This window comes from Gopherus evgoodei, chromosome 9 (assembly GCF_007399415.2).
Source record: "Gopherus evgoodei ecotype Sinaloan lineage chromosome 9, rGopEvg1_v1.p, whole genome shotgun sequence".
NCBI classification, from domain to species: domain Eukaryota; kingdom Metazoa; phylum Chordata; order Testudines; family Testudinidae; genus Gopherus; species Gopherus evgoodei.
The window spans coordinates 14,507,173-14,532,744 of NC_044330.1; the positions used below are offsets into that span (position 1 = coordinate 14,507,173).

General features: G+C 38.3%; 1 protein-coding gene across 7 annotated transcripts in view; it reads right to left on the minus strand.

The window, feature by feature from the left end:
• Positions 1 to 381: 381 nt before the first annotated feature.
• NLGN1 (neuroligin 1) overlaps positions 382 to 25,572 on the minus strand; it is a 601,032-nt gene continuing 575,841 nt past the window's right edge. For 5 of the 7 annotated variants that reach the window (XM_030575893.1, XM_030575892.1, XM_030575894.1 and 2 more), the window contains 3 exons: positions 12,118 to 12,330; positions 6,314 to 7,103; positions 382 to 5,121 (listed from right to left, as the gene is read on the minus strand). In XM_030575893.1, coding sequence (XP_030431753.1) covers positions 4,293 to 5,121; positions 6,314 to 7,103; positions 12,118 to 12,330 — 1,832 coding nt within the window. In that variant the 3' untranslated portion in view covers positions 382 to 4,292. The remainder of the gene's footprint in view (positions 5,122 to 6,313; positions 7,104 to 12,117; positions 12,331 to 25,572) is intronic. The other 2 variants (XM_030575898.1, XM_030575895.1) reach the window with 1 other exon arrangement.

Consider the following 25,572-nt stretch of genomic DNA (forward strand, 5'->3'; position numbering starts at 1 on the left):
TGCATTCAAATACTGTGAGGTGCCAGAACTAAATCAAATAAAAAAGCTTAAGAGAAAGAATCAACTTCAGCAGTGTGTGTGTGTTTCAAACAGTCAGATTTCTTTGAAGACCTCAGAGGGACAGCTGACTCACGAATTGTTATTATTTCAAGAGGAAAAGAGGTATAACCCTATTTGAAGAAAGTCCCTTAGTTTATTGAATTAAAAAAAAAAGCCAAAACAATTGCTGCAATTGACAAGATAGCTGAATGAATGATAACAAAACCTCAGCAGGGAAATGACCATTAATTTAATTTATCTGAGAGCATGTTTTTGCAATAATGACCAAATTATCTAATGTTCACTTACATTAAAAAGCAATAGTCCATAACAAATCATTACTAGAAAAGGAGGGGTGAGGGACAGGGGAAATGCCAATACTTTGAATTAATACCATAGAAGAAAACAAGTTACTAACATCAAAGAACCACCATGATGTTTTACAGCTTCCTAACAATTTCAGTTCTATTCTGTCTCTTCAAAATATTTCAGTGAAACTCGCAAGAGAAATCTCAGCAATTTTTATGCAGTGGTGTTTAAAGCTGTAACATGTTTATTTGTTAGGCTTCTTTTCACCCTGTTTTTATTGCATATCAATATTTATTTGAGGTTCAGTTAACCAAAAATATACAGTAAGAATCCATTTCTGAATACATTTAATAACAATAGCACTAACTCTTATGCTGTTTTATAGAAGAGTATGTTTAGCAATCTTAATTCCATGCTCTGTAAGTCTTCATTGGATACAGTATACAATATATGGCCTACTGAGATACTATTAAGCAAAATGTGTTTCAATTTGCTTTATTTCCCTATGCAATGTCAGCACTGCCTTCTCTGTGTATAAACTACGCATCCAAGACTAAATATAAAGTAGCATATGTCTAGAGTTTTAATAGAAAACAAATGGGGAAAAGAGACATTGATTCTATAGTTTTTTCCTCAAAATAATCAAATATTTTTTCTTAAGAAGTCTTCAAACATATTTACAAAAATGGGAAAGCAGTAAATGCAGGCTTTTCATATTTTTGCTGTACTTCTAAATACTAATATCCTAATTGCATTGGAAATCTGCTCCAATGAACAATACACAAAATAAAATAGCGCACTCCATTTGGTTTCTCATTCTCTATTGTAAAAAAACAAAAAAAACCCAGACAAATATATCTTTTAAAAACAACAAAAGTGAATTCCATAAAGCATAACCATCAAAAATACTCCAAAATGTTTCTTACATTTGTGAGTATTTTCAGCTTTAAAAAACAGTTTGTGGCCTTCATTCATGTGATAAAATGTGGAAAATTCTCTTACTTTCAGAAAACTAGCCGCTGAACTGTAATTATAAAGTAGCAACTAAAATTGTATTCACAGTTTCTGCATCATGTGAATTTTTGAACAGGAAAATGTTATAAAATTTGCATTGCTGCCTTGATCTTTCACATTTGTGGTATTATTGGCTGACAGAAAAGAAAAAGTGTATTGTCATGCTTGGTTTACCTCAATCATTTATTTCTGAGCTAATAAAAGTAAACAATTACCAGATACTGAATATAGAGATACTGTATATAGCTGTAGATATGGCCACCATTAAATTATAGTAGAAAATTATTTTGACTTTGATAAAGTTAAGAAAAGCACATGAAATCATATTTTGTGTATATCTTGTTTTATGGCCATTCATGGTTTTGTTTGTTTTGTTTTGTTTCATTAACATAGCAAAATACAATCTTCCTATTAAACAATAATTATCAGATGGCAGACAATTCTTTTTATTGGTTTACATTGGCAGGTCACAGTCTAAAAGCACAACCACATCAGGCAGAAATTGCACATAGACCATCCTGGATTTTGAAGACTTCAATCTTTATGCTTCTACCAGAAATGCTCCTTTTAAAACCGAGGATGATAAGCTGTATTATATTAATTGTTAGTGGGTATTTTTTTATTAGTTTATCTAAAGAAAATGACTGAAACTGCAGTGGTTTTTGTTATTTTGTTTTCAGTGTCACTTTTGAAGTCTGTATTTGATGTTCTTAAACACACTTTGAAGGGTAAGTTTCTAGTAAAATCATTTTATGAAAGTTTAATCACCCACACAGTGTGAACTAGGTGAGTTTCATTTAATGGAATACTGCATATTTATCTGTTCCTTGACATTTCTAAATTTGAGGTATGTATTTTAATTCTTACTTCTGGCTGAAAAATTATGGCAAGTTAGTGGGTAGTGGTAATTAATGTAATACTGCGACATCATACATTCACAATGTCATGATTCTTATGAGGAACTGTTTTAGATAGGACTGACCTATAAATATGCAGTTATGTTATCTGTAGAAGGCATATCCATGTCTTCAAAAACCAGACTAGTCTTAAGAAATGACTCTTTATTTGAGACAGTTACCATTACTTCATTAAAAAATGACAAAACAGCAATAAACATTTTAGCTCTTTAATGAGCAAAGATCAGATCTCTTAGCATTGGAATAATACTTGTTATCCAGATTATCTTTATTTCACTCAGTGACCAGTAATATGGCCAAAAAGTACAAAGTAATTTTCCATCAAGTAGTATACAATTTTTGTGTGTGTGTGTAATAAGCTTTCGTTCTTGAAAAAGAGTAACTGAAAAGAAATGTTTCTGTTACTGCAGTTAGTTTGTCAGAGAGTTCTTTGCATTATCTTACAAACTATCAAAATTGCTAGTAATTTGAAAAAATGTAAAAAAAAATCACATAACTTTAGTCTAATAGAAATATAGTACAGGTAAGAGAAAGTATTTATCAGGGATGTGCTCTTAAGTCCATCTCATTTTTTTTATATAAATGTACATCTGATTACATATACAAACATTTTGAAAGGACCGTAATATACCGTTTCTGGAAAACAACAGGGGAATGAAGAGTTTCATGTGATTTTAGAACATTCATTTAAAAACCACACAAACAAATGTAATATTCAGGTTTAAAAATTTCCATTTGTTGGCTCTCTCCATCCTTATGGACCCTCTCTATCTACATTTGCACTCTATAGATCTCATCCAGTGAATTCACTTGAATGGCAAGGATAACGTATAGCCAAAAGGGAAATAACTTTACATTAAAATATTAGCAATAAACTTTGTTACATGCACCGTGAGTTAAAACAGTAACAGAGCTGTAATCAGAGTGGCAATGTTGGGGCATCTTTATACTGCAAAATATCCTTGCAATGAAATCTTTGGACACACTTTATCTTACCAATATGAACTAAATATTTTGCAACTAAACCACAACAAATTATAAATCCTTCATCAAAGAGGTTCCATTAAGGTTATAGTTCTATAAATTATTTAGGTGGAAACAAAATAGAACATTAAAAACACAGAAAGATATTTTTCCCTCTGGGATTCACTGAGTGAGTGTTCACCACTATATACCTAGAATACCATCAAATACCTTTAAGAATTACTGTAATTCCTTCTCTTACTGAAGCTACTGTGAATTATTTTACTGTAATTACTTTTGCCCCTTTAAAAAAATCTTCTTTAGGTTGTGCCAATTGATGGAGGAAGCTTCCGTTAAAAACTCCAATGGGATGAGAAGAATTTTAATTACGGCTTAATCAGCAGCACAGCCACCAAGCATATAAATTATCATGCACATCGTGCTAAAAATATCCAGTTTCCTTTATTCCCACAACTTTTATACTGACAGCACTTATGTGATAATGTTGTACCTGCCAGGCTTTAAAACTTCTTTGTTTGGCTGGCAGATTTCAGCATGAGCCCCTTACTAAGGCCTTAACAGCATTGGTGCTTTGTGTACTTATCCAAATATGTAAATATGGACTACACAATAAAACAGTTCCAAATAAAAATTGGTGAAAATTATCTGACATTCCATTAGTGTGTCCCTTGTGCAGATTTATAATTTTTTTTTTTAATTTCAGTCAGAGTTCTTTTCTGTTTGTGTTGCACATGCCTAATTCCATTATGTAACTTAAATCATCAAAAAATTAATAGTTGAATGTGAATGAAAAAGTATCATTCAGGACAATTGCTTTAAGCAACTGCAAAGTTTTTTTTTAAGTTCATTTGTATATATGTACAATTCATTTTTTTTTCAAAACCCCAAAAGTTCTTGATATGTATATTCACATAATATTCCTCCATATTTAAATAGTAAGAGTCTTGTAGGTTGAAAGCCAAGTAATTTTCATTAATGTCACCTATTGTAATCCATCAAAAAAAATAAAGTTTGTTTCATCTTGTCTGGCTATACCCTGGTTGTTGAATGTGAATGAGGGTGGGGATGGGGATGGGGGTGGGGCAGAGTATTATTCTGTCCTCCAGTAAAGGTATTGAATGTGTGTAGGGGCTGAATCCCTGGTATAGTGTTGGGAATCATTGTAATGGTGTTGGGTGTCATTAAGGGAATATCATCAGGAGACCTTCTCATAGCTAATGTGTAGTCTGGGGGACAGGCGGTCCGAAGAACCACCTCATGTGGATGGATGGACTCACATTCATGATCCAAGTCAGTGTGCTTCATTTGGAGGGACATTATCTCCTCTTCTTGTGCATGGGCAAGATCATTGGTAGTAGTACGCTGTGGGCTACATCTCCTATGAACATCATGTCTCCTCTTGTCCTTTTTGTAGTACAATGCTGCAAAGGCCAGAATGTTTAGGAATAGCAACGATGCTCCAACTGCAATAGTAACGCTCAACTCTGTGGAATAGTCCCTTTGATCCACTGAAAATGGACTTGGTTGTTGTTTGGGATCATCTTGTTTGGCTGTAGGAAAGGCTGAAGTAACAGGTATAGAATTTTTCCTTGTTGGTCTGAAAGTAATATCAGTTGATGGCACTTTAGTTGTGGTCGAGGTATACTGTGAAATGTCATTAAGATTGTGCAGATGAGGTACCAGTTCCAGCCACAGGTTCACTTTATTGGCCCTGTAATGTTCCTTCACTCGTGGTTTTAATCCAATGTGAAGATACAGTTGGTCTTTTTGAGAGTATCTGGTCCATGCTACTTCCTCAAAACGATTGGGTTTAGTATGAATGAATTTTGTATCTTGTGGGACTGGTTGATTTGGGTCACTAGAATAAAAAAAAAGCTGAGATGTAAAGTCTGCATTTCAAAAGCAATTATAAAATTAAGATTTGATTTTGCATTTTAACATTTATTTGGGGGGAAGGAGAGGAAGGGCAGTGAATGTAGTGTTCATGGAATTGCAGGCCTAATAGCAGTTAGAGCCAACACAATGCAAGTGGACACTGCAAGCTTCCCCAGTGACCTTTGTACCCGAACCCCAGTCAGCATCTAGCATCCCAGTCCTTTTCTCTCAAGGAAAAATTGTCAACAGTATTATACTTTGGTACTAGTGATGTAGATTAATGCTGACTAGAGACTAGGATGAGGGGTCACAAACCTTGTTTTTATTTGTAACTTAAATCACAGCCTCTGAATTCAGGTCTTCAGAGGTGAAAGGGCAGTGTGTTAACTCAGTATAGCACACATTCACTGAAAGCCCAACGGAGTGCAGAGAAGTGATACAAGGTCAGTCCTCGGTACCTCTCAAGCGCTAGTCCATGTATCTTACTTTCATAAATGCCTATTCATTTGAATAAAAGGACATCATTTTAAGACTCAACCTTCCATGTGCTGTAAGGTTGGTGGCATTTTGCATTCTTTATAATCAAAATACCACCACTACTGGAGTACAGTCAAATATTGTGGTTTCTTAAATGATGATCTGTTTTTAATGATGTGCACTTTATAACTGCCATACGTGATCTCAGTATGTTCCTTATTCACTGTAATACATGTTACAATTTCTTACACAGTGGTCAGATTAAAAAAATTGAAAGTTCCAACAGAACTCCCTATTTTAAGTACAGAGAATCTCTCTCAAAGCATCACAATCTTACAAAGCAGAATGAACTTTTAAAGGCCAACTACAGTACTATGAAAAAGCTAAATATTAGATTGAAAAAGATAAAAATATCAGGGAAGCTGCTTTCTGTAGCCCTTTTTTATGTACAAAGTATTTATCACACTGTTATGTATAGAACAGTCACATGGACAGTTTCCCCATGTGTTAACAGAATGTGCAATTTTTAACTGAACTGAGAGATATTAAAAACATATAACTCTCAACCTAATCCTGCAACCCTTATTCACATAAATATACCTTCCTGGCCCAAGTATTTCCTACAGAAGTCCATAGGAAAGGATTGCTGGATCAAGTCCTTAATTTATATATGAAATTACTCTCTATCTAGTACTCACCCAGTTTTTGCAAAGTTCGTCCAGTATGTCATCACCACTGCGCTTAGCATGACATCATTTTTGGAGAAATTACAGGGAAATAATTCAGTAGGACCAATCATAGGGATTCCCAGTACATAAGGAACCTCATCCCCATGGGCTGCATCTGCCCAAGCAGGTACCTGATCTGTTTGGCAATGATGGTAGAAGGCATAGAAATATGTAGGTGATCCAAAATTCGAGTGAAGATCTGCTGTAGCCACTGCTGGTGCAACCCACTGGTGATCAGTAAATAAAGCTAGCAGTGTTTTCCTTCTGGTCTCCGGATTGTGTCGGTCTGCCCAGTCAGTATACATAAATTTAATAGTTTCTCTCAATATATCTTTGCCTTCAGGGTATCCATATAAGTTATCGACAAAATTGGAAACAGCAAAGTCAAAATCACTAGCTGATATGCCATCTTCACTATCAACTATATTTTCAACAAATTTTAAACCTTCCCCTTGGTTAACTCCCAACATTATGTCATAGTTCAGGAATTCTCCTTGTTCCATCAATATCTGAGGATCATCTGGTATCACGTCACCATCAATTACTGGTCCAAAGGCTATGTGATATCGGGCTGGTTGAATGTCCTGGTCCACAAGTTCTCTATAAGGCTTCTTCTGTAGACACTCTACCAATTCTACAGTGTCTGACATGTTGCAACCAACTTTTGTAGCCAACATCCTGGCATATTTTGCAGGTTGGAAACTAACTGCCCAGCTGGAGAGAGCTGTTCCACTTTGAGCTATTGCTCTTTGAAAAAGTCCTGTGGGGGGAAAAATATTTAAAAAGTACTGAGGTGACCTTTATAAGCATGTAGCTGTTTAATGTTTAGATTAGGTATGTGGGACAATAGGAAATCTTTTACCATTATTAAAAAAAATTACTAATAAATAAATGCAGTACAGAAGGTAAAATCTGCTTGTTGCTGTATCCACATCTAACGTGTACAAAAAATGCACATATGTATATAAATCCTAGACCAATAGATGAGTAAAACTCATGCAAATACCAATTTATAGCAACTAAGGATCTGGCCATGAGTAGCTGAAAGAGTGGGAGAAATTGTCTGATGCCATATCTTGTTCAAGATAACACTGTTTGCTTTGAAAAATTCATAATACTAAAATTATTTTATTAGGTTGGAGGAAAAGCCAGTCATGCTCTGCAATTGACTGATTTCTTACATATTGTTCAAGTCATCAGCACTTGCATGTGTATGACCATGTTTTAAATGGAAGACTGAATAGGACCTAATATGCTGTTTTTATAGATTCTGTTTAGGATTGAACTTGGCTTGAGATGTACAGGGCTTCTCAAATGGGTACCATAACAAATTGTATATTCTGAAGCCATACAAAGTACTGGGCAGCATTCCTAACTCATTTATCTAAGAGTCAAGATCCTTTCTTGTAAAAGGTCCTATTTTTAATTAAGGTTTACGGTGGTCACATTTAAATAAAAAAGGAAAATGATACCTTTTACACTGAATATCCTAAAATATTGCTTTATGATTTAAAAAAATTAAAAATATACTCAGGTATTCATTTATGAGAGATGGGGTGGATGGGGAAGATTCTGCTGTCACTTATACTTGTGTACACCTGAAGTAACTCCACTGACATCAGTGCAATTACTCTGGATTACTCTGGTGTCACTGAGAGTAGAATCTGGACCAAAAGCTCTGCTCACAAACATACGAAGCCTTGTTTGAATTGATCTTTTTTTTGGTTTTAATCTTTAAGTATCTTTGTCCACATCATGGGTGAAATCCTGACCCCCAAAAAATCAGGAGTTTTGCCAATGATTTCAGTGGGGATGGAATTTCTTCCCAGCTTTAAGCCATGGCTCATGTACTAGGTGTGTGTGAAAGGGCCTTATGAGGAATTCTGGCCTGAAGGGGTAAAACTAGAGTGGCTAATCCCATATATTTTGTAGTCCCCTCTGTGCTGGGCCATGGCATCACACTACCCCTTCCCCATACCCTTCGGGGAGGTTAGCTCTACTTCCAACAGGAATTTTCAGTCTGGCTCCTGTACAATGAAGTGGGAAAGGATCCTCTACTCCATACTCCTAGCAAATCATAATTTAGTCCACATTAGGCAATATATTTAACCCTTCTTGCTAATGAGTTTTAAAGTATTAAAACTTTTTTCTGCATCACCACAGAAGTCCTACAACTGAAGGACAACAAACAATTTGCAATTATGCAGTCTCTTTGTGCAGTCTTTTGGAAAATATTTTGTAATCCGGCCTATATTTATTTCATAGCTAACTATAATTTATGCAAAATGTCCTTTGATATACACACATTACACTAACATAAAGCATATTTGGCCAAAATTTGCTTTTATTTACACCAGTACAAATCTAGAGTAAGTCTAGTGACATCAAGTAGAGTTACCAAGGATTTGCAGTAGGGCAGTGTTTCCCAAACTTGGGATGCTGCTTGTGTAGGGAAAGCCCCTGGCAGGCCGGCCCGGTTCGCTGCTCCAGGCCAGTAGGGGCTGCTGGAAGTGGCATGGGCCAAGTGACATACTGGCCGCTGCTTCCAGCAGCTCCCATTGGCCTGGAGCAGCGAACTGTGGCCAGTGGGAGCCGTGATTGGCCACACCTGCAGACGCAGCAGGTAAACAAACCGGTCCGGCCCACCAGGGGCTTTCCCTACACAAGCGACATCCCAAGTTTGGGAAACACTGCAGTAGTGTAACTGAAGGCAACTTTTGAAGGCAACATCTCACCCTCTATCATTGATTTACGCAAATAAAATATCTTTGGGGCACACCCTGCTGATCAGCCAGTACCTCCAGCGAAAGGAGTTGAACCTGCTTAACCCATTTCAGAATTTGGCTCTTTAAAAATACAAATTATGGCCTTCATCTCGCAACATGATGTGCAGGTGGACTCAGGCACTGCACAGAGCCTGAGTCAGGGACTACCAGAATCACATTGCAGGATCAGAACCATAATCAAATGTTAGTTAGAATCAATTGCTTCATGGGAAAACATTTAAAAAAACGATCTTTTGGGAGTTTTTAAATCCTTGAAGATTATAACAGGACCAATCCCTGAGGTCCTTATTCAGTCTCTACTCTGCCCTTACTCAGGCAAAACTTTCATTGTAGCAGAATCTGGACGTAGACTGAAATATGTGTCTCAAGAGCATCTCTAGATTCATGAAATGAGTCATAACTGAGTATTGCCTGAGAAAGAGCTGAGTAAAAAGAAACCAGACTCTCAGAATTAAAGGCACAGAAAATATAATATTTATAGGGCCAGGTATTCAGTTGATGTAAATCAGCTTGAAGTCAATGGATCTACAGTGATTTATACCAGCTGAAGATCTGGCCAGTAGAATATATGCAGCATAATACCAAATTGAAATTTTCACTAGGATGTAATTCTTAATGCAACATAGCTTTATGTTATGTGCATACTCTGTAAATCTTTTTTTAATTGTCTAGAATTATTTTCTATACCAGTGAGAGAAAGAGTCAGTTACATGGTAAGAAAATGCTGATATAAACACAATAGCTTGTTAAATGGCACATAAAAGGTCAGATTACGTTAAAAGTCGTCAAGTCCTCTAGCCATAATGTTCAATTCAGTTACTTTAAAGAAATACTTCTGTTGAACCATGTTAGTGAAAAATGGATGACAGCGAGAAAAGTAATTTTCATACTGTAACTGATTTCTGCCAGCAGCATTGTACAGTAAAGGAAGTGAACTAGATTTCTATCAGGAAATATTCACACTCATGGCTCAAGGGACTGTAGGCTGATATTAAAATGACATTAATGCATAATGGGCCATGCTTTGCTATCGTTTGTATGTCACGGTCCCACTGAGGTAAACAATAATTTGCATTTATTAGTCCACAGATTTCAAAGTATTTTACCGAGATGGATAAGCACTATGGTTCCCATTTTGCATATGGGGTAGCTGAAGCAACTTATTTAAGATCTTCATCTTGCAATGTGCTGAGTGTCTTCTGACCCCTGCAGAATGCTCTGTTCATTGGGGCATGAGAGCACTCAAGTACACACTCAGCATATAGTAAATGGGCTTGTGCTTTTGACAACATTTTATAGTGTTACAGCATGACTGTGTAGAGCTAGCTGACAAGATGCAGATCATGACTGACCGGTCATTTCAGATAAAAGCATATAGTGTTCAGCATTACATCAGCTACTTGTAATTAAATCAAAGGTTCAATCACTGGCAGAGAATGGAAGCCAGGTTTCCTGATTCTTAGCCCCATCCTCAATCCACTATGCCACAGAGGACCCACACTGAGTTCTGCAGAAAAACTGATGGCATAATATGACCCAGAGATTACACCTGGTTACGGGCACTATGCTTAGGCTAAGTTCTGACTGGCTTAAAACGCCTTTTTACAAAACGTGTCACAGATTAACATGCAAAAGATCTATATAATTGTGAGTGTCAAATTTATACGTGGATTCTACACTTCTACTTCAAGGTATTTCAAGTATTAAAGTGGTCTTTGGCTGGAAATGGTTTAAAATTATTTTTTTAAATAATAAAAAGAATAATGATTGTAATTCATTTAAAAATAATTTTTAAAATTAAACCCACCATCCTAGGAATCTATTTTCCACGATAGTATTGTTTACATAATAGAGAATTGGCCTGATTCTTCTCCCATTTACATCACAGTAAGGCCAGATCCAAAAGCTCACTGAGACTTAGTGGGAATCTTTCCATTGACTTCAATAGGCTTTGGATCAGGTGCTCAATCAGAAGTAAATTCTACTGATGTCAGTGGAGTTACTCCAGTACGAGTGCACAATCAGGCCCTCCAGGGAGTTCGCCAATGTAAATCAGAGGAAAATCAGGCCTTATGTGTCTCTCCAGACTCCATCAACAGGGGTTTTCTGTCATCTGCCTGCGAAGTCTAAACAATATAGCATACATAAATGTGAAACGGATAATGACAGGATGGACTAAGAAAAACAATGTGATAAAAAAACAGGGGCGATGCAAATGAGAAAAAAAGTGTGTGAAATTCTGGTGCCAAAAGGGAAGGTAAAAAAGTTTTTTGGCCTCAAACAACATGTTTTTAATTTCTTGCTGTCTGCCTTAATTAACTAGAGAAAAGGTGTTAAGTTATGGAATAGAAAAAACATATATGGGCAAAAAAAAATTAATTTGTGACCTTGATGCTTTGACAATTTTGGCTCATGCATGCAAAACTTTCAAATATTCTTTTCTCAGAAGACAGCAAGTGAAATTCATGCAGTTTCAGACAAAAGATTTCTGAACTAGGCACTTTTTTCCTTCCCACTAGATAATACTGTTAAGCATTTCAGCCATTAGCATGAAAACAGTAACCATGTCGTTTTATTTTTCTTTAAATCCTGCTCCTCAGGAGAAACTAAACATGCCTTCGATGACTGATTGAATATAGTCAACCTCATTGACTGTGAGCATCTCTGATTGGTTTTCCAAAGAGGACAGCCTTAGGTAGGAAAGAAAAGAGACAAAAATGATGTGCTGTGCACGTGCTGTTCAGAAGTCTGTTGCAAAAGTGTTTCTACAAAGCTCCACAGGAAACAGAAAGACAGTCACCCCAAATTTAAACGTGCACAGAAGAGTTGAGGGGAAGGCAGCTATTATAGCCTTTAAAAAGCCAGATTAGTATTCAGTTGAACTCAGCAGTCCATAGAAACAGAGAGAGAAATACAGAGCATCACATAGTAGTAATGGTGGTGGCATGCAGACACCAAAATTGTCAATATTTGCAACCTGCATAATACCTTTGGTTGAATTGCTCCAACGGTTACCTTCAGAATAATGGGATAAAGTCAACAGATTGACACATGAGCCGCCTGCACCGGATCCAAAAACAGTTATTCTTAATGGGTCACCACCAAAGAACCCAATATTTTCACTAGTCCATCGCAAAGCCTGGATTAGATCAAGGAGGCCATAGTTTCCTTTTGCTGCTTGATCCCCAGTACTCAAGAAACCTGCAAATATAAAGGAAAAAGAGAAAAGGTTTAGCATGGGCTCCTCAGATGATGCTTGTTGCACTGTTATCTTTTCAGTAATGCTTCAAATGTAAATGGAGCTAAGTACTATGTAAATACATAATTTTTTATATCCACTTGGCAATAACTTACAAGTGGCTCATCCTCACTACAGTAAATCCTTTGCTGTTCATTGTAATATTAACCATGATAAATGAATGTGAGAATTGTGTAGGTACAATACAGAATAATAATGTTCATTGCAGTACAAGACTGGGAATAAGTCAGTAAGGACCTATGGCTTTGAAATGTAATAAATTGAGAATAAAACCTTTGGGGAAGGGACCATGCTTTCAGTATGTGAGCAGTGCCTTTCTCACTGTGGGCACTACTGGAATTCAACTAGCGAAAAATAACGACACACACATGTGAACAGAACACCACAAAATTTGTCAGGCCAAATGTGCAGCCTGCGAACGTGTGTGTTAAAAAGGATTGTGTCTGCAAAACTTGGCACATGCCTGTTTTGCAGCAATTTATGTAAGCATAGGAGTCAGCTGGGCACCCAGCTACCCAATTTGATTTTGCAGATATGAGTTTGGTGCATGCCAGGGGGGTGGACTGTTCAATTTTGCAATCCATTGATTGTGGTGTAGGTACTCCCTGTATTACTACATTGACTCCTTTTCCCCTCTTTTCTCTCCCATTCACTTTATGCCCCAAAATATTCAATTTATGTCAGAGGACAGGCTGAGCTGTACAACCTGAGTGACTCTCCTATTCCCTAAACTCCATTAACCTGGGTTAACTGAGTCTGCATTAAAAGATACACAAGGCAATCTGAGCTGCTCTAGTAACCTCTTAGCATTAAATAGATAGGAGCTTAGATGTAAACCAGGGAGCACATAAATTGTTTCCTCATAGTCAGATTAGGAATTGTATCAGGTGGAGAAATGAGTGCTTTTCCTGTAGTCAGCACAGGAACTTTGGTATTTTTGTTTATCAAAGACTTGTTATCATTAGGCAGCTGACTCTAAAAGCTGAACAATAAACACATCAGAGAAAAGCCCCTCTTGGTTTTTATCTTGGACCCCATGGGTCCTGTTGGCCTCATGTCCAGATTATAAAGTCTTTTGAGCAAAGGTTTAAATAATATCAGCATTTTAAGGAAAACCAAAAGCCTCCACTTGTGTATGAAACTGTTTCATGCACACAAAATGGACAACGTAACAGCCTTTCAGTGAGTGCCCTGTAGAGAAGTTTGACCATTAAAACAATTATCTCCACAGGAACTAAATATTAGCGGTTCCTTTGTTCTACTTAAAGTTACACTAATTTAACTCTCCTTTGAAGCACAGATCACCACGCTAAACAAAAAAGTTTACAGTCGTTTTCCAGAAGAAACAATTCTCTTACAAACCTATTCATTCACACTGTCACATCAACAGCAATACTTGCAGCTCTTAGGACTTAAATTCAGAATGATAACTTGGTATGATATTGATGGGGAAGGAAGAAAAAAGATTCCTTATTTATAACAGCTAGTTACTATGTCCTTTAAAAAATATATCCCTTTAGCCACCCAAAATACCAGGGTATAAACAGAGAGAAGCTGAATTTACGGACTCAGTTGCATAGATAACAGAGATGACCATTTACTCTAGAAGTCAACAGGACAGTGACTGCAGAAATACAGAACACAACATGTAATAAGAGCTAACAGAGGAGATTAGGCTTCATTGTCATTGATGCACCTTTCCAGTGAGAAATGGATACAAATTCAAGACAAGAAAGGTTTCAGAATATTTTTTCTCTTAATGCATAGCAACATTAAGGCCATGATTTCAAGCTTGTGATAAAGGACTTGATTCCACCCCTGCTGAAGTCAATTAAAAGACTCCCACTGACTTGAATGGCATTGGAACAGGTCCAGAGTTAGGCACCTAAATACAAGTGTTCTGATGTACAGAGGGGCCGAGCACATTGAAGTAAATGTGAGCTGGTGTGTCCAGCCTCTCTGAAAAAGAGGTCATTTTTTTATATAATGTGCCAAATTTTAGGCACTCAAGTGTGAACTCTTAATCCTGAAGGGTTGACAAGATATTTGATTCAGAGTTGTACAATCACTTGGATTCTACTGAACAAGAACTCAGATATTGATCAAAATATTAATATTCATCTGCAGCCAAATAACATTAGCTCAGAGTGGGTTGGGGGAGGAGATGACAAGATAAGAAGTCCCCATTCCACCTTTTGGATATTCAGCTACTGCTCCTCTTCTCTTTATGCTCAATGCCCTATTGGCAGCCTTTCCCTTTCAACAGCCCCCTGTCCCTTTTGTTTTTCATTCTTTCACTTCTATTCCTCTCTCACTCACCTTCCCAATACCAACTCCCCTCCTTCTCAGGAGGAAAGTCATAAACTGTAGCTCTTGCAATCTGCACAGGAGTAACACACTGGTCAGTAGTCCTCTGTGCACTCTATCCACAGAAGATGTGACTGTTACAGCCCCCCAGCTACAGAAGACGCTTCTTCACTCAAGCTGGCGAGCTTCATGCTTTTAGCTCTACTGCTCACCATTTTAATCCCCAGGGTTGGCTGGGGGTGGCAACAGAATTTGGATCATCCCTTAGTCTGTTCTTTAAAAGTTTCATTTTGATACTATCAATAAACTTTGTGTAAGAGAGACAGATATGACTCTGGACTTGTAGATGTAGATCTTCACTTGCTAGACCAAAAGTAAAAGCAGAAGCACAATCAGATTAAATTATATAACCTTTCGAGAGGCCAGCAGTCCATTATTTTTTATTACTATTATTTTTAGATTGCAAAACAAGCATAACTTTTATTTAAAACAAGTAACACTGTTCAGACTAGACTGCACTATACAAAATGGGAAAGAACATTTAATTCTTATTGGGGTAGGTGACATTTTCAGACTGCTCTTGATGATCAAATGGAAATGCCCCGCCTTTTTCTCATTGTGGGATGACAACAGCAAGTTATGTATAATAAGAAAAGAAGTACTAGAGTAAATTCTGCACACAGTTATACCCCAGCAAATCTGGAGTCACTCCAATGACTTAATGACTGGTGACTGAAGGCAGACTTTGGTCCACTGTACCTAACTGATTTGTTCTGTTTTGTCAGATTATGCCTAATCACTGTTACTAGTTTGTATTACTAAAATTCTGCAGTAACAAACAAATATTTATAATACACATGACTATTGTTTATTGCTCTAGTCTTTAGTGTTCAGTCAAATGTGCTCACATTCATTCTAACAGACCTGCCCCAACTGTAAACTGCATGGAAAGCTAATTGGCCTTGCTGCAGAGAGATCTGAGCTATGCTACACTTAGAGCTACATTTATTTTAGGTCAGTGCTGAGCTTTATTGCCCAGGGAGGGAACAGGCTACTGGTATAAAGTGCTGGGCCAGCAGTTCTCCAGTGTTAAGACCTAATATACCATATCTAATTGGCATATTTTGTTCAGTGTAGTTAGAATGGATTCCTATTCTCAGATTTAAATTTTTTATTAAGGCTAATGTAAAAAAATATATATATAATACATAGGTGGAGAAAAGAGTGTCTGTACATCTGGGCATAGTGCTTAGATTATCCATAAATACAAAGTTTGTTTTTAAAAGTCATATGATACATGTAGTACATAATCAGCAATAACCCAAATTTAGGTGAATAAATTTAACAATACAGTTTAGGTATTAGAATCCAAACACTTGGGTACATCACTCATGAAAAGCTGTACAAAGATTGGGTTGTGGAAAGCAAAATATATCAATGAGTAGAGATTGTCCCTCAGTAATTGTGCATTTAGGGTGGGTTGTCCATTTAGAAGACACAATCCATGAGGAAAGTATTTCAATTACTTTCCTGATTGCGCTTCTCATCAGCACTCCAGCTCATCCCTCCTGGTACTGCCAATATCCGGCGATGTGTTCTATGTAGATGTCCCTCGACCGCCAGATGGCATCTGACACCATGAGTTGCTGCATCAGCCAAGCATAGCGTTGACTGATTCTGCATTCTCTCAACGCTCGCTCATTACTGGGGTCCCATGTGCCCAAGACTCCAACAATCAGCACATTTGTCTGCACCTGGTAACCCCTAACGTTCAAGGTTTTGGCCAGAGGGCCATATTTCTCCTCATTTGAGCTCGGGCATCATGGAAGACCGAGGTTCTGTTCTCGAAGGGCTCTGTGATGTCCACCATAATGAACTTCTTCTGGTCCTCACTGGTGATGATGATGTCCAGTCGCAGTTGGCTGTCGGTTCCAGGGATGGTGGAGTTCAACGACATGTTACAGATGGGTGTAAGCTGCTCCTCTGAGCATGCATGAGTCTTTCCAGTGGTTCTGGTTCCCAAACCAGATGGGGAAATCTGCTTTTTTGTGGACCATAAGCTAAATGCTGTAACTTGCCCAGAAAACTATCCAATGCCACACACAGATGAGCTATTGGAGAAACTGGGACACGCCTAGTTCATCTCCATCTTAGACTTAAATAAGGGGTACTGGCAAGTGCCGCTAGATGACCCAGCCAAGGAAAGGTCAGCCTTCATCACCTATGTAGGGCTATATGAATTTAATATGCTCCCCTCTGGACTGTGAAATGCACCTGCCACCTTCTAGAGACTGGTAGATAACCTTCTGGCTGGATTTGGGGAATTTGCAGTTGCCTACCTCGACAATGTGGCTATATTCTCAGATTCAAGAGCAGAACACCTGGAATACTTCCAAGCTGTCTTCCAGTGCATAAGGGAGGCAGAGTTAACAGTTAAGGCCAAAAAGGGTAACGTACCTTGGACAGCAGGTGGGTCAAGGTACTATCAAACCCCTACAGACTAAGGTAAATGCTATCCAAAATTGGCCTGTCCCTAAGTCAAAGAAGCAGGTCCAATCCTTCTTGGGTTTGGCCAGGTACTACCGTTTATTTGTACCACACTACAGCCAAATTGCCACCCCACTGATAGACCTAACCAGGAAAAAACAGCCAAATGCAGTTCGGTGGACTGAGAAAGCCTTTCTGAAACCTTCCTTATGGGTGGCAGGATGGCTCTGACCAGGCGATCTTGGATGGCATTGTGTCGCAGCTGTGTCTGGAATGGAGCTTCCGGCTACACAGGACGTGGGGCAGTGTCTCATCGGCATAGCTGCACTTCCTACATCGCTTGACCCGATTCCTGTGGTGAATGGCTCCATTCAGTGGAAAGCACTTGAGCTGGGCCTTGTGGATGAACCTCCAGTCAGCAAATGGGGTGAAGCTGCCCACAGGGAGGAAGTGGTTGCTGGTGTCACCTCGAACGCTGCCCTCCCTCCCACTGGCCCTTGTCCAGCTTCCGCTTCAGGTTTTCCACATACTGGCAGTGAAAGGCATCCTTCAGGGTCCTCTGCAGCATGGTTCTAGCTTTACACTTTAAATCAACTGGCATTCATAAGAATATAAGAACAGCCGTACTGGGTCAGACCAAAGGTCCATCTAGCCCAATATCCTGTCTACCGACAGTGGCCAATGCCAGGTACCCCAGAGGGAGTGAACCTAACAGGTAATGATCAAGTGATCTCTCTCCTGCTATCCATCTCCACCCTTTGACAAACAGAGGCTAGGGACACCATTCCTTACCCATCCTGGCTAATAGCCATTAATGGACTTAACCACCATGAATGTATCCAGTTCTTTTTTAAACCCTGTTATAGTCCTAGCCTTCACAATCTCCTCAGGTAAGAAGTTCCACAGGTTGAATGTGCGCTGTGTGAAGAAGAACTTCCTTGTATTTGTTTTAAACCTGCTGCCCTTTAATTTCATTTGGTGGCCCCTAGTTTTTGTATTATGGGAACAAGTAAATAACTTTTTCTTATTTACTTTCTCCACGTCACTCATGATTTTATATACCTCTATCATATCCCCCATTAGTCTCCTCTTTTCCATGCTGAAAAATCCTAACCTCTTTAATCTCTCCTCTTATGGGACCCATTCCAAACCCCTAATCATTGTTGTTGCCCTTCTCTGAACCTTTTCTAATGCCAGTATATCTTTTTTGAGATGAGGAGACCACATCTCACATTGACCAAATGACCACATCAGTATTCAAGATGTGGGTGTACCATCAATTTATATAAGGGCAATAAGATACTCTCCATCTTATTCTCTATCCCCTTTTTAATGATTCCTAACATCCTGTTTGCTTTTTTGACTGCTGCTGCACACTTCATGGACATCTAGAGAACTATCCATGATGACTCCAAGATCTTTTCCCTGATTCATTGTAGTTAAATTTAATTTGCCATTTTGTTGCCCAATCACTTAGTTTTGTGAGATCATTTTGAAGTTCTTCAGTGTCTGCTTTGGTCTTAACTATCTTGAGCAGTTTAGTATCATCTGCAAACTTCGCCACCTCACTTTTTACTCCATTCTCCAGATCATTTACGAATAAGTTGAATAGGATTAGTCCTAGGACTGACCCTGGGGGAACACCGCTAGTTACCACTCTCCATTCTGAGAATTCACCATTTATTCCTACCCTCTGTTCCCTGTCCTTTAACCAGTTCTCAATCCATGAAAGGACCTTCCTTTTTATCCCATGACAACTTAATTTATGCAAGAGCCTTTGGTGAGGAACCTTGTCAAAGGCTTTCTGAAAATCTAAGTATACATATGTCCACTGGATCCCCCTTATTCACATGTTTGTTGACCCCTTGATTAGCAAGACACGATTTCCCTTTAGAGAAACCATGTTGACTTTTGCCCAACAATTTATGTGCTTCTATGCGTCTAATAATCTTTACTATTGTTTCAACTAATTTGCCCAGTACTGACGTTAGACTTATCAATCTGTAATTGCAGGGATCACGTCTAGAGCCCTTTTTAAATATTGGCGTTACATTAGCTATCTTCCAGTCATTGGGTACAGAAGTTGAATTAAAGTACAGGTTACAAAACCAAGTTAATAGTTCCGCAACTTCACATTTGAGTTCTTTCAGAACTCTTGGGTGAATGCCATCTGGTCCTGGTGACTTGTTACTGTTAAGTTTATCAATTAATTCCAAAATCTCCTCTAGTGACATGTCAATCTGTGATAATTCCTCAGATTTGTCACTTACAAAGCCAGCTCAGGTTTGGGAATCTCCCTAACATCCTCAGCCGTAAAGACTGAAGCAAAGAATCCATTTAGTTTCTCCACAATGACTTTATTGTCTCTAAGTGCTCCTTTTGTATCTCGATCATCCAGGAGCCCCACTGGTTGTTTAGCAGGCTTCCTGCTTCTGATGTACTTACAAAACATTTTGTTATTACCTTTGGAGTTTTTGGCTAGCCATTCTTCAAACTTCGCTTTGGCTTTTCTTATTACATTTTTACATTTAATTTGGCAGCGTTTATGCTCCTTTCTATTTACCTCACTAGGATTTGTCTTCCACTTTTTAAAAGATGACTTTTTATCTCTCATTCCTTTTTTTACATGGTTGTTAAGCCACGGTGGCTCTTCTTTAATTCTTTTACTGTGTTTTTTAACTTGAGGTATACATTTAAGTTGAGCCTCTATTATGGTGTCTTTGAAAAGTGTTCATGCAACTTGCAGGGATTTCACTTTGGTCACTGTACCTTTTAATTTCTGTTTAACTAACCCCCTCTTTTTTGCATACGTCCCCTTTTTTAAATTAAATGACACAGTGTTGGGCTGTTGAGGTGTTCTTCCCACCATCAGAATGGTGGGAAGAACAGGGATGTTAAATGTTATTATATTATGGTCACTATTTCCAAGCTGTCCTGTTATAGTTACCTCTTGGACCAGCTCCTGCGCTCCACTCAGGACTAAATCAAGAGTTGCCTCTCCCCTTGTGGGTTCCCGTACCAGCTGCTCCATGAAGCAATCATTTAAAGTATTGAGAAATTTTGTCTCTGCATTTCGTCCTGAGGTGACATATTCCAGTTAATATGGGAATAATTGAAATCCCCCACTATTATTGAGTTCTTAATTTTGATAGCCTCTCTAATTTCCCTTATTCCATATTTTGAAAACCATCATGCTTAGAACATTCAGCTGCACAACTCAGCAGAACATTGCCAGGTGCCAAGAAAGGGCAAAAATAATCTAGGATACTTTAGCTCATGGAGAGGCCCCAGGAGGGAGAAATAATTAATATTCATTTATTATTGTTTTGTGTTATAACTCATTACAATTCTGTGTGTGTGCAGGAGGGAATAGGTGCTCATGTCATGACCTGACATCTTCCCACCTCCCAACAGCATAGGAGCCAAACTGAACTGGCGACTGAGACTACATACAAAGTCCCCACACATCAGAGAAGTTTTGGTCCCTGCAAATACTGAGGCATGGTGTAAATGAAGATGGTAGAAAAGAAAGGTTCATAAAGGTTTGTAACTAGTTGTGCTTTCTTTCTAACCTGTGTGGAGTCTAAAAACAGGAAGATCTGGGAGGTACCAGTGGCTTTAAGGAAATATAATTCCTGTGTTTAAGGAAATTATAGAGTTCTGTGTCTGAGCAGGAAGTTGCGCCCAGCTCCTCTTTTGATTGGATTATAGACAGTTAATAAGCTGTCAGTCTAGAACAGGCAGCACATGGAGTATGAGAATGACCGACATAGACTATGGGGAACAAAGGCAATCTGGCCGAAGGCCTTCCTTAAATGCCAGAAACTTTGGGATAAAAAACAGTTATGGTCACTGTCTACATTGGGCTCCAATTAATGAGTTTTCCCTCTCTTTTCCTGAGAGTGCTTCAGTCTTTGTGGTCCCATATAGATTCTGATGTTGAACAGACCAGCAGTAGTGGTTCAGAAAGATTTTGCTGTGCCCAAGTGTTCCCAGGCCATTTGCCAGCAAAATGGAGGGTTGGTTCACACTGGAGGTAGGATGATTCTGATGGGGGAGGCAGGCTGGTTTGAGGGGCTAAAACACTAGCTTGTGGAACCCCATGCCCTATTCTATATTTCCTGTGCAGCAAAATGGGAGGCAGCTAAGACACTGTCCGTAAGAGGAAGTGATGAGCTGCAGAAGACCAATATGCTGGTTAAGCGCTGAAGCAAACCTCTGGTGCTACGAGAATTCACACCAAGCCCTGAACCTCATTCTAAAATACAAAAATCCTGGAAAAAATAAAGCAGAACCCACTTCCTAGAGTTAAAGAATCCTTTGCAAAAAGACTCTCTCACAGAGAGCAGAAGAGGAAACATTTACTGTCCACCACAAGGGCAGAGATTTGGAGAATGCATGTTTGGTTCAGCTAGAGAGGAGAGCTTTCCATTTAAAAAAAGAAAAAGAAAAACGGAAGAATCAGTATTATACTAATAATTTTGCCTCCATTCCATTGGATTCAATAAATTATGACTTATGTCCCAAGCACTAGATCCGATGGTGAAGAAATATCTTGTACCTCCTCAGTAAGAATCACATTGGCTGACTTCCATATCTATGCAAGATATTGATGTTGACTTTGATGACATGAAACATTTCTACCTCGTTTTTCAGAACCATAAGATGCCTGTTAATATCACCAGCTGTTCATGCATTTTTGTTTGTGTGCATTGTTAGCAGCATGGCTCAGAAGCATGCAAACTGTGAGGAAGTCAGAGAAATGACCGATAAGACAGAAGGGGGCATTTTTTATTTTTAGTGAAGAATGGCTCAAAGTGATTAAACCCATCTCTTTCTATGGCTCCATACATAGCACCTGCTCTCTAGAAACACTTTAAAACAACGCAGAATGGGGCAAATTCAGATCTGTGGTGTGAGTGGGTGAAATTCATATTTGCATCAATTTACTACGTATACTAAGGTAGAATCTGTCTTCATATGTTTTTATTTAAAGTTTTTCATATTCTGTATCCCAGAAAGCAATACGATAGATACCATTAGTTCAGTGCCTTTCCCAGGTTTTTGCCCTAGGCAGAATTTGAACTGTCACTAGCTGGGTGAGTTCAGGACAAAAGGCTTACTGTTTAATTTCCTTGAACTATCCACCATTAGCACAGTGCCTGTGCAGGCAAATATCTAATCTACCAATCTGTCTGTGGTATTTCTACGATGCTGATCTCTACAGTATCTAAGTACCAAGTACAGAAATGTAGAGTCCTAGGGTTCCCCTTAGTGAACTCTGCTTTTCGTCTCCTATACCATCAGCTTTTGTACACTTTGAAAATAAAGAATCAACTCAATAACACACTTCAACAGAAAAAAAACCAGTGGAGGAAGGCTTCTGCAAAAAGGTGAGTTTTGCATTATATTCTGAAAGTGATCAGATTTGGGCTCATTATGAATCCCTCAGGTACATGGTTCCATAAATAAGTACCTCCCACTAAGAACGCCCCTGCCTTCAGCATCAAGAGCTTTGTGCAATATCAGCCTGAGCAATCACTGTAGTGGATTCTGGAGGGAGTATCTATGCTCGGATTTGTGGACTCCAATGGAGTTACCACCAAGGATAGTGTGGCCTTTTGGACTTAGGAGGGAGGTTCATTAAACTCCGGCAACCTCCTTTGAGTTGCAGAGCAGCTAGACGAATGGGCACATTTAAGCACCAAGCTCTGGGATTTGCATGACACACTTTTCCCCATTGATGGTGACTTAGATCTACTGCTCAAACACATAGTTTTACATAGGGGATAGGCAAGTTCTAGGGATCACCATACTGCTCTGCCACTGGGCTTCCCCCCACACCTCTTCCCTTTCATTGGCTGGCTGATGGTGGTGGTGGTTTGTTTTTGTTTTGGTTTGTGTTTGTTTATTTGTTAAATACTGCAATGATTGGCCAACTTTTTCCCCTCATCCACTGGGGGCAGGTTGCTGAAAATGTGTTTTGCCTTTTCTGCTCTTGTTTTTACAAGAGATTTTTAACATGGTTGGGGAGGAGGAGTAAGACAATAAGAGAGTCACAGAATGGCAAAGAATGATTAGAGTGCATTATTCTAAACTTTGACTTGCTTTGAACATTCCCATTAACATTATGGGGTGGGGAGTGACAAGCCTTCCAAGAATCTGGGCGAGAGGATGCATATGTCCCATTTCATTTTCTACTTGCACGCCTCTTGGCAGGGAATCAAGATTGGCAAGACTCCCCTCTGAAGATTTCCAAGAGCATGTTATAAGTCCAAAAACTTGAACAACTGATCTAACAATGATAATGAATGGTTAAAAAAAGTCTTACTTGACAGCAGCAGTTATCTGGTAGAGCTATACAAGGCAGACACATCGCTACAAAAATATAACAGAAGACACTTTATAAAAACAGTTGCCTACACTGCTTGGGTTGTTTAAAGGAATTAGACTTTGGCCTTGTGACTTTCAATCCACCCCATCCATTTCTGTATGTGTTATAATCAGATGTGCCTTGTCATGTTATTGCTTATATAGCTCCATAAAGTTAAATGTTATGCTTTTATTTACTGAAAGTAAATATTAACTGCAGATGTGCAGAAACATCATATGTGGTGGGGAGGGGAAAGGTAGATCTGCACCTCAAATTATCTTCTGCACACCCTGCAGGTATCAAGTTGTTCAGTGAAAAGATTTTGGCTTTGATACCTCTTATCAGAATTAAATACCAATTACAAACTACAAATATATGTGTGTTGTTCTTTAAAGTGTAGTTATCAAGTTGGAAGTGTGAAATAACTAAAATATACGTAATGTGATGAAATTTAAATAGCACATTTGTTTTTATTGTGGGCATCTATCTTGAATTCACACCAACTAACCCTCTGCATTTATTAGGTGAGCTGCAGTGCTGTGAATATTACCATATATGTGATATTCATGAAATAGAAAATATGGTACCTCACTTTGCTGACACTGCCACATATTTTAGAACAGGTAGACTATCCTTAATGTTAATAGCATATTTTACTAATGGAGAAGGGATAAAGCAGCTAGAAAATTAGGAATCACAATATTGAAAAAGTAGAAAGAGAGCATAAAACATAAAATGAATTTTAAAAAGTCTTCCTCCACAGTTAGGTGTCTGCAACACATATCAGGTTCCAGATCTTATAAACAAGTCTTCTGAAAATGTTGCTCCAATTTATGTCTTGCATCAAATGCATTTTATATACAAAAGACAGTGTGATTGTAATACAAGTGGAGAGTCTTCCTAGTTCTGTAGATTCACGCTAAATACATACAGATTACAAGTAGGTGAATGATTTAAGAACTGCGGGATTTTATTTCAGTTCTGTGAGATGTGCCAAAAACAGGCTAAATCATTATACGTGTTAGTGTTAATAAGCAGATACATTCTTTACTGACTGTCAAAGATGGAATGGACACTGACAGTACTCACACTTACATATCAGGCTGCATCTTGAAGGATCACATAAGCTGCTCTAGAGATACTAATTTCATTTTGGATTTGTAAATAGAAAATGAGATTAATAAATCATTATGGAGACCTGGGTCACCATTGTACCTGGGCAAATGGCAGGATATATGATAATTCTATTACGTTTATTGCTGCTTGCAAAATACGTATCAATGAACAGATATAGATTCTATGCAGCTGTTCAGCAAACCACGTATGTGAACATATTTCAGTCTCTGAATTGTACGTAAACATTCACCTTGAATATGTATTTTAATTATTCACTGTGTGTCAATTAAGTCATATGGTCTTGTTTATGCTCTGCAATTTAATGACTGAAACGTTATAAACTGGGGGCAAGCATCTTTCAAACAAATAGGCTATGCCATTGCTTGTAGATGATTAGAAGATTTGTTGCAAAGAACAGCCATTACCCAACAGTTATTGTAATAAAAATCTATCCCTATAAAAGTTCATGGAAAGGTGAATGGAAAGGGGTGTGAACATGGCAGACTTGAAAAATGTTTTGGACTCCAAAAAGATATCCTAGTATTCACACAGAGCCTTACTCAACCTGAAAATACTAGGAAACAGTTCAGCTATTTTATCTACATCTTTTCAGTTTTGCTTTTGAAAGAACAGTATTGAAAAGTTAAGCTTACGAACAATAAGCCACATTGTGAGCAATGCAAAGCAACTGCACTAAGTCATTAAGTTACTGGACCCTAACGTACTGCAGCTGGGAGGCAGGATTTCGTAACAAGTCCAATATTCAGCACTACTGCACCGGTAGTTGGCCTCAGGAAATCCCCATTCCTGTTGCCAAAACAACAATTTGCAGAATGTAATCAGCTAATTGCAAAAGGTCCCCATTCTAAATATAGGCGCTTACAAGAAAACCTTACCCTTT